This window comes from Passer montanus, unplaced genomic scaffold (genome assembly GCF_014805655.1).
Source record: "Passer montanus isolate IOZ18808 unplaced genomic scaffold, ASM1480565v1 scaffold8, whole genome shotgun sequence".
In the NCBI taxonomy this organism is placed as follows: Eukaryota; Metazoa; Chordata; class Aves; order Passeriformes; family Passeridae; genus Passer; species Passer montanus.
In genome coordinates this window covers 3664250-3680726 of record NW_024373256.1, presented here as the reverse complement: position 1 = coordinate 3680726, position 16477 = coordinate 3664250, and the positions used below count along the sequence as shown (strand labels likewise).

General features: G+C 44.9%; 1 protein-coding gene across 6 annotated transcripts in view; it reads left to right on the top strand.

The window, feature by feature from the left end:
* The window catches only part of SDK1 (sidekick cell adhesion molecule 1), a 385608-nt gene that overhangs the window by 346931 nt on the left and 22200 nt on the right, over nt 1-16477 (top strand). For all 6 annotated transcript variants that reach the window (XM_039732208.1, XM_039732207.1, XM_039732210.1 and 3 more), the window contains 5 exons: nt 4901-5016; nt 6707-6893; nt 7656-7793; nt 10819-10980; nt 12128-12253. In XM_039732208.1, the coding sequence (XP_039588142.1) occupies nt 4901-5016; nt 6707-6893; nt 7656-7793; nt 10819-10980; nt 12128-12253 (729 nt within the window). The remainder of the gene's footprint in view (nt 1-4900; nt 5017-6706; nt 6894-7655; nt 7794-10818; nt 10981-12127; nt 12254-16477) is intronic.

Sequence of the window (16477 nt, the reverse complement as noted above, 5' to 3'; positions counted from 1 at the left end):
GAAAGCTCAGCCCTTGGAAAAAGCACCGACTCCCATCACGAGATGAAGCCCAGCCTAAAACAGGCAGAAATTAGTGGGAAGTGTGTTTTACATTCTAAATATAGCCTGTGCTGCTCTTCACAGTGGAAAGCATCTTCGCAGTCGCTGGTTTTGAAGCACAACTGACTAATTGTTATTGAGCTAATCAGCATCACTCACACAGCATTCCTGATGGCACCAAGCTCTGCTGCTGGGGAAGCTCCCATCCTCCCACTGCTCTCTCCCAGACTCTGTCAGAAAATGGCCAATAGACACTGAACATTCTTCTCTCGTGCCACTTTTCCTTCTTGCAAGGTCTGTCTGCAGACATCTGCAGATCCACCTTTTTGGTCGTTCCTGGGAGTTACCATCCTCACATTTCTTCTCTAAGCCTGCACTGCAGGAAAACCCCACTTTGCCTGTTTTGCTGATCAGTCTCACTGCTTTATCTAGTGACCTTCTGTTTGTTGTGTTGTGTTTGGCTTTAGAATCCACTAAACTATTGCTTATCTACACTGTGACTTGAAGGCAGTTGCTGAAGCTGAAGAAGCAGCAATCTCCGTGTCACTGCAGGGATATAACTTCAATACAGTGACGATGGTTTAGGTTAGGCATCAAAAAGAATAATATGAAAGTTTTTTTTGTGAGTTATTTTCTATTATAGATATCCCTATTTTGTTTATTTTTATTTTTAAAGTATGATTATTTTTAAGTTTTTTAAGTAGAGAGGTGCTGGCAGAGTTTGTGTGGCAATGACAGCACAATCTGGAAATAAATCAGTGATTGAGATTACATGAAAATCTGACCAGCAAGCTGATCCCAGTGTGACCCATGAGGATGATGTCTGAATCCTCTCCAAACTCTTTTAGCCCTATTTTCCATGACTGTGTGTGCCAGGAATCAGAGTGTAAACTTTGGAAGCTCTGGTGTGCAAGATTTCCCCATCATCACACACTGAACTGAACACTGCTGTGCCTTCTCCCTTGTTGTTAATCACTAGGTAGGGAAAATTACAGCTGGTACTCAGAACATGCTGCAGCCACCCCTCCATTGTAATGAGGAGACAGATTAGAGGATTTTGGGGCCTGGAGCTGTGTCTTTGTTCTGTGTTTATGCAGCACATTGTGCAATGAGATTCTGGCCTCAAGGTGCTAACACCAAAATGCAAACATATTGATTACCAGGGAATAAAGGCAGGCATGTTCTCCAAGTCATGCTTTGAAGAACTGGGGGGAAACACTTGCTAGATAGAAAAGGATCAGTGGTCTTTACAAAACAGAAATTTGCTTGGGATTGTTTGGGATCAAGCTGATGCACAGAAAATCCTTCAGTCTCTTCCACTGCATTTTTCTCTTTATTTTTGGCCTTCACTTAAATGGCTTGTGAGTATCAGGAAACCTTGTCCCAAACTTGTCTGTGAGTGTCCTGCCAGTAACACTGCCACTGCAGAAACAATCAGAAAACCAGTAGAGGAGAAATCCTCTGCTCCCCAGAATCTGGAGCAGATATAAGAGCAGTGAGGAATGCTTCACAAAACCAGTTATCAAGTTTGCCCAATGAATCACAAGGATTTGTAGCCTACCTGTGCTACAGAGCATCGTGGCGATTGTCACTGGGAAAAGGAATAGCAGCTCCATATTGATGGAAAGCTCTGGGTGCCACACAGCCCAGAGAACAAATATCCCAAGTGAGAAGAGCTGAGGTGAAACTTGTGCAGAGCACAGAGCTCTGGAGCAGGGAGGCCACCAGGGATTTAAAGCACCTTGTCTTTAAAGGTTAGAAGCATTTGCAAGCTCAAATTGCCTGCAGTGAGAGCAGAGGCTGCTCAGTGCAGCTGGGGAATGAGGGCAGTGATACGTTTAAATGTGGATTTAGATGTGTAACTTTATTTATAGGCTCATTTTGACAGTCTCACCACGTTTCTGGATAGATTTGTTGTCTTTACGTGATCCTGCCAACAGCAGCCCAGCCCATATTTGTTACTATTTGTTACTAATTACTACACAACCTGCTCAGTCTTTCTCCTTAGATTTTGGCTGAGAGAGAGTTTCAAGGAGACAATCTCAAAGGTAAATTGAAATCAGATAAGAAAAGAAATGTTTACAAATATCTGCATGAGATTCCAAGGCAGGATACGTGTGCAGAATTTGACTTCATGAGTACACAGATTTTTTTTCAGGGAAAGTGAAATGCTTTCCACCTGCCAAGAGCTGTGTTTGGACCCTCGGGGGTCTGTGTTGCTCCTGCTATACTTGATAATGTCACTAACACCTAAAGCAGTGTGAGGTATGTAGCTCTAACCTTGCTTTTTATGTATTTGAGATTTCAACAGCCGTGAAAAATTCTGAGCTCAGTAATCTTGAAGTGCCTTCCTAGAAGGTAAAAAGCCTTTTGAATTCACCTTTAATGCACTTGCTTTTATTGGCACAGGCTATCCATATATTCAGGGAATGGTTTGGGGTTGCAAACAGGTGGGGTCTTCAGGGATGTGTTTCCTTCTTTTTGAAGTATTTCACTTCACCCTTAATGGAACGTGCTCTTGCACAGAGCCACATCAAGCGTCAGCAGCACTCTTCTGCTGTCCCTCGCTGTCAACAAGAAATCTGTGCTTAGAGCAGGGGGGACACATCAGCCTTCGAAAGCTGAACAGAGGGACAGACTCAAGGGCACAAAACCAAACAATTTGCGTCTTGTGGAGGCTCTGGAGTAGTGAAGAGAAATGTCTTTTTCCACACTTTTTTTCATTCCTCCCATCAGATTTTCTCCACTCCTCCACTGCTCCAGCAGAAGTGCAGCTCCAGCAGTGAGCGTGTCGGTGCAGAGTTATCACTGGCAGCTTTTAACCACTGTGTTTCTCAGATGTGCTGCATGAAGGGGTTGAGGAAAAGCAGTGTTTTTCTGGCAGTGGGTTGTACGCGCCGTCTCCTCTGATGGTTGTGTTTCAGAAGCAGTATTTGTTCCAGGCTGCCACATGGCATCCAAAGAAAAATGCTCTTGTAGATGCTGCTTCAGACCCGGGTGTTGAGAGCCCTGTGAAGCTGTCAGCTCAGGACAGACAGTGGTGTCACTCCTTAGAAAGGAAATACACTGCTAAAGGGACCCATTTTCCTCTGTGATTGTACATGTTCCTGTTTCCCTGAGCGTGTCATCCTGGCAGATCTCTGGGATGTGTTTTCAGCTTTGCTCTCTGTGATCAGTTTGGCCTCACTCTATGGTTTATGTGTGAAATTCTCAAAATCTTGAGGTTTTTGGTCCCTAACAGCACTGCCTTGCACTGAGGGCATCCAGCCAAGCGACGAGCACAGAAGGCAGGGCAATAATTAGACAAGTGCACCCTTGTGACCAAGTTAGAGTTTACTGATGGTCACTGTCACCTCATGTATTTGCCATCCAGCCAAAAAGAAAACAAAAAAACCCACAATAAATAAATACTTTTAACCGAGCCCTGCGATGAAGGCTATTTTCAATTTTACCTTTCACGTTTTAATTGTATAGCAATAATTTTGCAATAGAGTTGCCGATGGCAAACATGCAAAAGACATTAACTTTATTTATGTTTTGGATTATTAATGTGGCTGTTAAAATTCCTCCAGTTAGTTTTGATTGAATTGTTTTTTTGTGCAATTCTGTCGTTTAATGGAGCGGTAAATAAGAATTTCTGATAATGAGCCCAAGCATCTGTCACAACAACCTGGCGCTGGTTATTAACATTTCCATTAACGGCAGGGTGGGCAGTGATAATATGGAAACCACACAGTTAGAACAAAATAAATAGTTGGTGTCAGGCTGAGTGGGTGTTAATTACTTTTTTATTTTATAACTCGGGGGGGAGGGAGTATTGGTAGAAAAGTGTGACTTATGAAGGTCATTCTCTCTTAAGAAAGAAGTCTCCAGAGGAGCAGCTAACCGGCGCTATCCAGTGCAAGCGGTGAATATTTTATCGCTTCTATTTATGGCCCAGAAAGGGGCAGAGAGAAAAGAGACAACTTTCTCAGGGGGTCTGACAGAAGGCTATGGCACTATGAAGACTGAGAATGGAGAAGTGGAGCTTTTGTCCTGCCTTTCTCTTCCCACTTCTGCAGTTTGACCAGGACACGCTTCAGCACCTTTCCTGTGAACAGAACAGGAGCTGTTTTGTTAAAACCTGCCAGAGGCTCAGACAGCAGGTTGGGAGAACAGAGTGTCCTCAGTAGCTGCTGGGGAGGAAAATCCACCTGCACCAAGTGGAATCCTGACAAAGAGAAGGGGTGGAGTGACCCAGGTGCACTCAAAGATTGGTTTTCTAGCACAGTACAGTGCAAAGAAGAAATGCTATCAGGAGCCAAAGATGCCAGTGTGTGCATGTGGAGGTGTAATCAAAGTGGAGCTAACAAAAAGTCATAGTAGCAAACTAAAAGTCATTCTGTCATACATAAAATATTAGTGCATTGATGAGGAGCTGACTGGGTTTGGAGGTAATTTTAGGCAGTATTTTAGCTCAAAGTTTTGCTGCTGTGTGGCATTTGGGCTGATGGTGGCAGGGGCTGCGTTGCTCACCAGGAACAGTTGATCAGGAGCACTGTACTCTGCCAAAGGTGAGCCCCAAACTACCAGGGAACCAAGGCAAAATTTTCCTTTCTTTTTCAAAGCTGCTGGCAGGATTGAGTTGGTTCCGTGTCTAAGCCAGCCTGCGTGGAGCAGAGCACAACCACGTCCCGAGGCTCGGCTGCTCCTCACTCCTCTTGTGCCGAGACATCCCAATGACACAGACACCCTGGGACTGGCTCATTGCTGACTTGTGGCATAAACAGAGCCTGTCCTGGGTCCTCCTGCAAATGAAAAACCTGGCTATCAACTAATTCTGCGTGTCACTGTTAATTCTTCTGTCCTCCTTCCTCCCTAGCACCGGCGCTGGCCCCACAGAACATCCAAGTCAACTCCCTTTCTGCAAGCCAGCTGGAGCTCACCTGGGACCCCCCTCCTGCCGACAGCCAGAACGGGAACATCCAAGGCTACAAGGCAATTCTCCCATTTCTACTGTTTTCATTTATCTTGCTTGGCATTGCTATTTACTTGTGAGAGAGCTCTACAAAGTGCAGTCGCCCTCACCGCATAAGGCAAATTAGAGCAGTGCTCAGGCTGCAGCAGGGAACAGCAGCAAGTCCCAAAACCAAAAGGAAGAGAATGAGATTGGGAGGGGGAAGAAGAGAAAAGGGAGAGTGTGTCATTATTTATGGAGAAGGAGAGCATGGGGGAAACAGGGTATGCAGATAAGGAGCCAGCTCCACTTACGCAGGCAACGTATCTGCTACAAAAAGCAACACAGCAACACGAGAGCTGGGGGCAAGAAATGTATTGAAGAAAATTAACTGAGTTTTCCCTCCATCAAATGCTACAAGCCTTTAGGAAGAACAGAACTTTCTCCCAGCTGGAAGCCTGAGTCAGGTCAGATTTTGGAAGCATTGCTTCATTTCCTTAACTTTAACAAAATTAAATCAGAGCATTAATTGCGTTTGGTTTGCAGGAGATGAGCACGTTGTAGAGACACGCTGCTCAGCATCTCCAGCATGAGAATGGACCCTCAGAGAGGGGGAATGGGCAAGTCTACAAATACTGGAGCTTGGCTTGGGTTCAGTGTCTGGCTCTGCCTCTCTCCATGAATTTAGATCCATAAGTGAAGGAAAGCCAAGCCAGTGTGAATAATCTGGCATCCCTTCTTGGCACTAACAAGCATCCTTATATATCAATCCCTGTCCTTTCCCTTTTGTACGTATATAGATGGTTTCAGCAGCTTGGCTTGGAGAGCCAAGGTGGAGTCTTGCCTTGGCTTGTTCTCTCAGCTCTCTGGCTTGCTTTGGCCTGTTGTAATGCTCTCACTGCCAGGCCTGTCCAATAAGTAGGGCTGGCACAAATTTCCCACTTGGAAACAACTTCTCTGAAGGCTAATTTTATAGCATCAGGGTAAAATTATGTAATGGAAGAAGGGGGAAAAGCACCTCAAGGAACTTTAGGGAGAATCTTTGTTACCCTCTTCAGGAGGGCATTTTCTTGGCTGTGCTGTGAGCAGCAGTGGTGTGAGTGCTGTGTGTGTGCAGAGGGGAGTTATGGACCATCAGGGTGTGTCAGGATGCCAGTGCTGACAGGCAGCTTGCATTGCAGCGAGTGCTTAAACTGACCTCTCCTCAGTGAACCCTGGCAGCTCATACCTGCTGTCATTAAGCCATATTCTTCAGCCTTTCCTCTATTTTTGAGTGATGTACTCAGCTACAGGGTCATTGGACTCAGGGGAATTTGCTAAGGAAAAGATTTGGCATGTGCTGAAAAACCTGAGTATCCCAACGAATGGAGGAGTCCAGGGCAAGACTTCACTTTCTGTTTTGTAGCTGCAGTGGCCAAATATTTTCTAGATGTAGGATATAGTACAACACATGACAGGATGAAGGGAATGCCCTCCAGCTATTCCAGGAGAGGTTCTGATTAGATATTAGGAAAAATATCTTCACAAAAAGCTTGGTCAGCATGGGAGCAGGCTGCCCAGTGAGGTGATAGAATCACCAAGCCTTGGTGTGTTCTGAATGGGACTTGGATGTGAATGTGGGACTTGGGAACACGGTTTAGTGGCAAACCTGGGGGTTGATGGTTGGACTCATGATCTTTGCAGGTTTTCCAACCTTAATAACGCTGCGATTCTGTCTCACTGTCCCAACAGATTTATTACTGGGAGAGCGACGCTCTGAACGACACGGAGAAAGTGAAGGTCCTTTTCCTGCCGGAGACCAGCGTGCGGCTCAAGAACCTGACGAGCCACACGCGGTACCTGGTGTGCATCTCCGCCTTCAACGCGGCCGGGGACGGCCCCCGCAGCAGCCCCGCCCAGGGCAGGACACACCAGGCAGGTACGGGAGCTTGTCCTGCTCACCTGGGCACAGCCAGGGGAAATGGGGCACGCAGCATGGCGGGGCTGTTTGGATTTGTACTGTAGACGTCTTGAAAGCGGAAAAAAAAATGTGTAAAATAGGTGGAGTGTGAGGAAAGGGAGTGATACAGCTGAAATGAGAATGGAGTGGCAGAAGGGCCAGTCCCTAAACTAAGCTGGTCCAGAAGGAAGCAGTCTGTGGTTTTGTGTGTGGTTTCTGCTGCCACACACCTGGAAATCAGAAGGAATTCATCTCCAGTGCCTGGAAGTTGCCCTGATGGTCCTGTGAGATAATTAGCATGCTTTTTAGATTTCTTCCCTGTTTTTTGGGGTTTTTTTTGGTTTTTTGGGTTTCTTTAAACTGGATCAGCAGCCTCCCAGTCAGGCTGAGCAGTCCCTGTGCTGGATGTACTGGGAGTGTTCTGGCACAGGGTGAAGACAATGCCCTTGGTGGTGGCTGTGAAGAGGAGATGGCTCCCGTTGCACCCTTCTGAGAGCCATTCACTTCCGTGCCCTCTCTCCTTGTTTGCTCTGGAGGTTCAGTTTTGCAGCTGACTGGCTGTATTTTTAGGACAGGCTGTGTTTTGACTGATTACAGGACATTTGGATACAACTGAAAAATCCCTTTCTCAGCTTGTTTCCTTTAGATTTAGGCTGGGCAAATAAAGCAATGTTTTATAATATATATGTATATTAGATTGACTCCTGCTGCTGCAATTCAATCTGTGTGCAATTCTTTCAGCACCCAGTGCTCCCAGCTTCCTGGCCTTCTCTGAAATCACCTGCACTACCCTCAATGTGTCTTGGGGCGAGCCAACAGCAGCAAATGGAGTCCTGCAGGGTTATCGAGTTGTCTACGAGCCTCTGGCTCCTGTCCAGGGTAAGAAAGACCTCTGATCATACATATTCATGGGGAAATGACACAATGGTGCTGTAGGACCTTTCATCTCTGCCCAATTTCTTACTTGCTCTCTGCTGTTTTCTAAGAGAAGCCAGGTGGCAAAGGGTAAATAAAACAATTCCACTTTTGCCAAAATGCTTCAGTGAGCCATAATATTGTGGAATATAGCTTTTGTCTTGTCTTCTCTCATTTTCTTGCACAAACTATAGTCTGAAAAGTCATTTTACAGCCATCATTACGTGGTCTGGGCAAAGAGGAAGCTCAGCCTGGGAGTGCCTGATTGTCTCCACGCTTTGCCTTTGAAACCGCTGAGTAGGCTCCATCCCAGAATAGTTGTCAGGCACATTTGTGTTGCTTATCACATCATGTGTCACTTCTGTTATCACAGAGATTGCCCAGGCATCAAATGTGCTGGTCATCACTGGCAGCACCTCTGCTGTGACAGGGAGGATCACAGGACAGAGACGTGGCTGTCTCTCTTCACATGGAGTTTTCAGGCAGCATTTTTAACCCAGCACCAGAGTTCAGTTAAACCACAACAACGTGCTGGCCACAAACATTTCATTCATTTGCCAGAAAAGCAACAGAGAAGGATTTGGCAGTTTCTCTGAAAACAAATGTAAATTCATTCCAAAGGTGAATTAGAAAAGATGACATAGTTTGTGGATGGTCTTATTAATATTTTTATATTCCTGGTAGATTGCCAATAGTTCAATAGGATGTCCAGCTTTGGCAGCATGACAGCAGGGAGAGTAATTTCAGCCATTGCCAATCCATTTTAAACTCTTTTCCAAAGAAATAAGGATATCAATCACTTGTATTTGCTTCTCCTGTAAGGAATAATGATCTGTATTGTCTGAATATCCATGTCTCATGCACAGAGAAAGTTAAACTCAGGACTGAAAACACCAGAATAAAAGCATGGTCAGCCTTTATGGCTGGCAGGTCTGAGCACAAAGAGCTAATACAGGAAGCATTTCTAATTCTGACCAAGAAATGTGCACAGGGTATGCAGGAGATTCAGGCTGGTGGGGCATTTCCTCCCTTTTCTCTTTTTCTTCATTCCTACACAAAGTTCAAGAATACATTTCCCCCCCCGAAAATATGGAAGTGTCAGATCATGTTTTCTCTGCATGTATTTGACTTAACAACCTTCAGAACCTTTGTTGTCTTTTCCTCTCTTCCCCACCTCTGCCTGTGCTGCCCCTGACTCCAGTTTGTCTCCCCTTCCCCTCTGGAGGATTTCTGATGCGAGCAGGAAGGTTATGGAGGGCTCTTCCTCAGATGCAAAATATTTGCCTAAATTTATTTTCCAGTCTTTACCCACCATTTGCTCTTGTGCCAACATTTTTCTTTCAGCAAACATATTTATTCTCCTGCCATGGAAAATAATCTCTTCCTTGATGCTATCATTTTCACAGATTCACAAATATTCCAAGTTGGGAGGGACCCACATGGATCATCAAGTCCAGCTTAAGTAAATGGCCCATATGGAGCCAGAATCCCCATTCCTCCACATGAGCACTGCAGTGCACCAACCTGGATGGGCTGGAGCCTCTTTTGGAGCTTTTCTCATTCATATTTTGGCTTTCCACCCATTCTTGTTTTTGGGCTAAGCGTCCTCCCATGGTGACACCTTTTGCCTTCCCACTCACCTGCCCATTTTTCCAAGCTTTCCAGCAGCAATCTGTTCTTTAGCACAGTTTTATCCCTGCTTGACCTTTTATTGTTTAAGCTTTACACTGTTATGTTTTACACAATAATAGACAACAAGATTGCCCCAGAGCCTTTTTCAACAGTTTTTTGGTTTTGGTTTTTTTTTCTTTTCTTTTTGGAACATAACTTCAAAATGACAAATGCCTCTTGATTTGTCTCAGAGAAATGAAATAGTTCACCTGTGGAAGGAGGGAGCACTTTTACTGCATCCTTGTTAGCCAAGGAAAGATTCCCTGAGTTATAAATTGTATCTGGAAGAAAACTTTGAACAGAAATTGCTTGGACATTACTCTTTATTTAAGTGATTAAAACTGAAAGTATCATCTTGATTTGCATAAAATAAGCATCTGGGTTGAAAACATCTTCCTTCTGCATTTCTTGGAAAGATAAACTAGCAAGCAGCCATTTCTAGTGGGAAAAACCTTCTCCTACTTCCTATCTTCTTGGTTTGAAATGTGTCACGTACATACAGACCCAAAAAACCACCAGAAAGACTCTATATTTGAACGTTTTATTCTGTAAAATCTTTTATAAATCAAATTCTTTCCACTGACTTACTTCTAGAAAATTTCAGTAAAAGCCAGAGCTTTTCTTTTCAAACCAGTCATTGCCCTCAGTTCTTTCTGCAGCATTGAGAACCTAAATGTGAAGCTTTGGTGAAAGGAACAGCTCTGGTTTTAACTGATCCCTGTAAGAAAAATTCTGAGAGAGTGAGAAGAGTGAAACACAAGTCACAGCTCCAGCCTTGTTTGAGCTCACAGTGCTTTGGTTGCATCCCCTGTTGCCATGGCATTTGGAGCCCCAAGGTCCTGGTGAGCTGCACATCCTTCACATCCACATGGGGATGGTGGATATTGCAGGAGCAGATGAATGGAACACACCTGGCCCTTGTTCCTCCTCCAGACCATGTTGGAGGTTATTTGGGGAAGCAGCAACAGAAAAATGCTTGCCTGGGAAGCAATCTGGAATGTGCACTCCTCTTCGTTTACCTCCTCCTTTCTTCCCAGAATAATTACTGAGGTTACATGTAGTCTCTTGGTAATTTCCCAGATGTGTTGTAAGGTTTTTTCCTTGTCAGTACCCACTTATCAAGCTTAAACTCTAATTATACTTATCAGTGCTGAAAATTGCCTATTATCACTACTTAAACTCCTGCTAATTGTAAGAAATACTTTCTTAGCAAACTGTTAAGATGATTTTACTTACCATCTAGATGTAATAAGCTCCACTGATTTCTATTTTTGCATTGAAACTCCCTCTTATTTTTTTACCTGTGTGGCTGTTGCAGGGGTGAGCAAGGTGGTGACTGTGGACATTAAGGGGAACTGGCAGCGCTGGCTGAAGGTCCGGGATCTCACCAAGGGCATGACCTATTTATTCCGAGTGCAAGCCCGAACCATCGCCTATGGACCTGAGCTGCAAGCCAACATCACAGCTGGGCCAGCAGAAGGTGAGGGGGACTGTAAAAACAAATCACAAGTCACAGATCACTTCTACAAACATGGGGCACCAGCAGGGAATGGTGCACTCAGGGCTTCACATGAATTTCCAGCTCCAAGGAGAAGCTGAGTCAGGGGACGTGATTCAGTGCATTTCACAACTGCCACAAAAAACACGTTTCCTTTTTTTCCTGAAACCTGGAAGTTTAATGTGAATAAACAAAACACGGTAAATAAATCATAATGCAAACAGGCCAGCCAGGGATTTCCAAGCTGCAGCCTGACAGCACAGTGCATAATTCTGACTGTACTGCTCTGCAGTGAGAGGCAGGACTGGAGTAGCTGCTGAAACCAGCAGAGGTTCCTGGATGCAAAACCAGAAAGAATTTACAATTGTTCTCTCCTGACACATTGGCTTATGCAGAGGGAGAGATCTGTGGGTTTCCTGCTGTGTCAAGAGCAGCTGCAGGGCAGCATTCCTTGCTTGGTTCAGTGCCCGTACCCAGAGCTGGTTTTCTTATTTGATCAGTGACTGATGAACAGATAATCCTACAAGGTAAATGCCCTCCAATGATACCAACCTGTCAGGTAAGTCACAGAGCATCAGTGCAGTGGCCACAGCTCTGTTTGTTTGTTTCCCTCTTCCAGTCTAACTCTCACACCACACCACAGACCAAGTGTAGATCAGGAATCATTTCTAACGTGGCCATGGCATCTTCCCAAGCCAATATGGGCAGTGCCTGTCCTCATGAATCTCTTCATGAACCTCATAGGCTGGTTTCACCTCTGAAATGAGAAATAGCAGCAGCAACAGATAAAATGAGGGTCCTTTTTCTCTTGCCTTCTTAACACAGAAGGTGTAATTCCCCCCTTATTCTTGGAGTTATCCCCTGTAGGGCCATGAGTTGGACTTTGATGGTCCTAGTGGGTCCCTTCCAACTCAGGATATTCTATGATCCTATGACATGTAAACCCTGTTGATAAGTAACTGCTGGTACTGGAGCTAGTGAAAAAATCAGGTCAGTAGCCCATAGAGCTGGTTTATGTTGCATATTTGTTGACTAATACTGCAAGATAATTTTTCCCCTCTCTCAGCAGAAGCAATTCATGCTGCAGTTTAATGCCACTTTCATTTGCTACTCTCTTTTCCTCCTTCAGGGTCTCCTGGCTCCCCTCAGGAAATCCTGGTGACAAAATCTGCTTCTGGGCTGACGCTGCAATGGACTGAGGGAGATTCAGGAGAAAAACCCACAACTGGCTATATTATAGAGGCACGACCCTCAGGTAAGCCCCAGGAAATGCAGGGGTTTAATGTCATCAGTTCCCTTCCTTCAGCCCCTGCTGATGTGGAGAGGTTGTTTGTCATCCCAGTAAGGTAATGGGATTTTGTGAGAGAACATGTTTCCAGTAATATTAAGATATTACTGGTTTATTATGTAGTTTAGCACATTTTCTCCTCTTTAGGAGTAGTCACAGAAAATTACCCCGACTACTCTGGCTTTCACTGTGCTACATCACTGGAAAATCATCCAACAGATGAACTAATATAGTTAATAATTAAAACTCATTTAAATGCTTACAGCATCTTTCAGGAGCAAGAACTAATAAGTATTTGCAAGCTGTATTTTGAGGACCACAGATAGAAATCTGTCTCCTTCTGCAGCAGAGCACAGCAGCTAATTACTGTTTTAATGTTAATAATAGGGCCAGGGCTTCAGCAGCACACACACATTTCTTCCCCCATTTGTTCTGCAGGAAGATCATTGAGGCAGGGGAAGGAATCCCCCATCACCACAGTTTTTCTTGGTGCTTTCCCAGAGCTCCTTTGCTTCTGGGATTTGCATCTTAGTGAAGCTGTTCTCTGCTTTTTTCCAGAATGTTCCCCCTCTTGGACAAGGTAATTTTAAAAGTCAGTGTGTGCTCTGGCCTGATCGCAGCTTGGTACCCCTTGGAAATTCAAAAAGCACAGATTTCCTGGGAACTAAGTCATTAAGGAAAGCCAGTGAGTGCTGCCAGGCCTCTGTGTAATCTCCCTTGATAACTTCCCTCCACTCTGACAGGGCATGTTGATAACCACTCTCTGGGTACAGTTTTCCAGCTGGTGATACCTCCACCAGCTCCTTGTTCCACGCAGGCTGTGTTTGATGTCACCAAGTCAAAAGCTTTGCTGAAATCAGGATATATGATGTCTGCTCTTTCTCCTCTATTGACAAGGTCTGCTGCTCTGTCACAGAAGGAAATTAGACATGATCTGTACTTGACATAACCATCTTGGCTGCTTGTTCTTTCTTTTTCACTTCTAGGTGCTTGCACACTGCTTGATTATATATTGATTAAATGAATGCTTATCTGTTTGATTACATAGAAGCTTGTTTGTGTCTTGAATGTGAGGTTGCATTTAAACCCAATGATTTTAATTACATTTAACCAGACCAGTAAGAAAATTATTGAGGTCATCTCTGAAGATGTAGATTTCCATACCTGCATTTGAGAGAATTTGCTCTGTAGTGAGGCTCTGCTCTGATCCTAAAAATTCTTTCTTATTTTTGTCATTTAACATGGCAATTGCTTTCAAAATAAAAGCAAGGGAAATACATACCTTCTCAAAGCACTGGGGTTTCCCAGAGTGATCAAGTTTGCTTTCAATTAGAGCCATGACACTGCTGTGCTTCTACTTCACAAGCTTTTTGAGTTCTGTCCTTATTTCTTCAGAGGTAGAAAATATTTTCTTATTTGAACAGTGTTGTTAGGTAGCAAGTTCAACCAAACCTGTTCATTTAAAATCACTTGCCAGTTTACATTTCCCCCAGGCAGGTTTTTTGTGAGTCAGAGTATTTTAGGGGGAAACCAGCAGCCCATGGTACAGATTATTTGCAAGCTTGGAAATCCAGCACATGCAAGTGGTGACATTGAAAATTCATCCACTCGACTCCTGGTTGGATGTGAACAAACATTTCACAGCTCATGGCCAAGGATGTAGGATTTGGGGCCCACTCCTTTTGAGTAGGAAGAAAATAGTGCCTCCAAGGCAGGTCTGAGCTGCATTAACCCTGGGTCACTTCTGCTGGCCCCACTCCACTGATCCTGGAAACGCACACAAGAGGTCTTATTCTCCCGCTCTTGCAACCTGACTGTTGAGGCATTTAATTCCTCTTCAGATTATTTTAATCCTATTCATGCTGCTGTAGCAAATGAACTAGGCATTTGTATGCTGGATTCTCATCCTTCGTTCTGGTTGCAGCTGTAGGAAGCGTGAAATGTGATCCAGGAGAGGAGACAGACTAATTGGAAGATTTTCTTATTCCACCCAAGCGGCGGCTTCCTCTCTGTGCTGCTTTTCTTCCTCATCTCTGCACGGAAGAGTCTGAAATCTGAATTATGAGCTTAACAAAAGCAGGGAACTAATTCTTCCTCTCAGGGCTGGTCATTCAGAGCAGCTCCTGTTTTAATATCATTCTAATAATTTGCATGTTGATTTATACAGGCAGTAGAAAGTGGATTGGAGCAACCTTTGTTTTTAAGGAGGAGTCGTTCCAAGAGAAGAGCAGTTGACTTGTGCTCTTCACATAAAATCAAGAAAAGAAAAGATATTTATCCTTCTGAGGTCAAAAAGGGGGCGTTGAGCAGACAGATGAAAAGCTTTAGCTTGTTGCCAATATTTAAATGCAATACCACTACCTTAGTGTTTCACTTTTCAAGTGTCATCTGTTATAGGCCTCATTACCCCAAACGTTAAATGCTGTATCATCTCATTTTCCCTGCTGTAGCTCCCTGCCAAGACTCTTCCATCAGAGTAGGAGGATGGCTTTCTGTCAGAAATGGCAAGCCCTACTCCCTTTTGTCACTTCCCTTTGAATTTTTCGGAGCCCTGCTGTGTCTCCCAGGGCTCCTCTGCCCTGCTGGGTTTAGCAATGGTGGCAGCAGGCAGCTGAGACTGCTCATTTGATTTCCCTGTTTCTCTGCTGGCTTTATGGAAGGTGACCAGGCTCAGTACCTCCTCTGCATTTTGAGTACACTCACACACAGGGATGAAGCAGGCAAACCAATATTTTTTTCCAGAGTGATCTGTGCTAGAGGAAGACATTACAGAAACAGAAGAGTTTTTCTTTTCCTTCAACTTTTCTGTCCTTGGAGAAATGGATTCCAGTTTAGCTCCTTGTGCATTACAAGAAATGCAATTAAGCAGGCTCTGTCTCTGCCACTGTAAGTGCTCCCCAGACATCAGCTGGGCTGGCTGAGGAATGGGGAATAGATTGTGCCCTCAGCTTTGACATACAGAGCAAAAGACAAATGGCACAGTGATGTTAAGGTTCCCAGTGCTGCTGGGAGGAATGAAGAAGCTGGCTTCACCCCTCTTTTCCCAGCTCCAAAGGTTCCCTTTTCCCACCCAAAAGTTCCTGTCACTGTGCTTTAGGGGTGCGTATGTGGCCTGTGCATTCCCAGCTGTCTCACCCAGTAACCCCCGTCTGCAAGGGAGGTGTTTGTGAAACACCCTGGGGATCCGCAGGCCAGGAGTGCCCCTGGGTGTGGAGCTGCTCCATGAGACCTCCCTCCATCCATGGATCAGCCTGTGCACAGCAGCTGTGCAGGTGTTGGGTCAATCTGCCCCACAGAATCATTTAGATTGGAAAAGACCCTTAATGCCATCGAGTCCAACCATAAACCAAACTCTGCCACGTCCACCACTCAACCATCTCAATAAGTGACACATCTTCCTGGCTTCTGTCACCTCAGAAAGAGTCTCCCTGACCCAGGACAAATAGAGGGAGATTTCCTTTTCTGCTTCCTCTCCCCACCACAATTTTGGACTTTGTGTGCTTTTGCCAAGCAGGGGATGATGTCAGGCAACTGGAAGAGAATTGCACCTAAATGGAATGGTCTGGATAGGAAGGCACCTTAAAGATCAGCCAGTTCCATCCCCTGCCATGGGCAGGGACACTTGCTATTAGACCTGGTGGCTCCAAGTCCCATCCAACCTGGCCTTGGACACTTTCAGGGGATGGGGCAGCCACAGATTCTCTGGACAACCTGTATCAGGGCCTGTCCATCCTCACAGGGAGGAATTTCTCCCTGACATCCCATCCATCCTTGCTCTCTGGCAGTTCAGAGCCATTCCCCCTTGTCCTGTCACTCCATGCCCTTGTAAAAAGTCCCTCTCCAGCTTTCAAGATGATGAGTACCATGAAAGCAACAGACATTTAGGGAAAGAACCAGTCTACTTGGAGTTGGAATTGTCTACCTCATAAATGCTGGGTTCTGCTTCCCACGCCCTGAGGGCAGCTCTCACTTTAGTTCCCTTTCTGGTGTCTTGAGTAGTGTTTTTCTGTTTTCTTCCTTTTCTATTTATTTTTAACCAAATGAGGGAGCGCAGTGTCAAACATGGACACGAACCAGCAGAAGTCAGTAAATTCAAAGTGAAGGGTGCAGCTGCATCCCCGGCATCTGCCATGGGGCCTTTTTCACTTCTGCTGGCGAGCGACACACCGGGGCTGACAGTTTGTCAGCCTT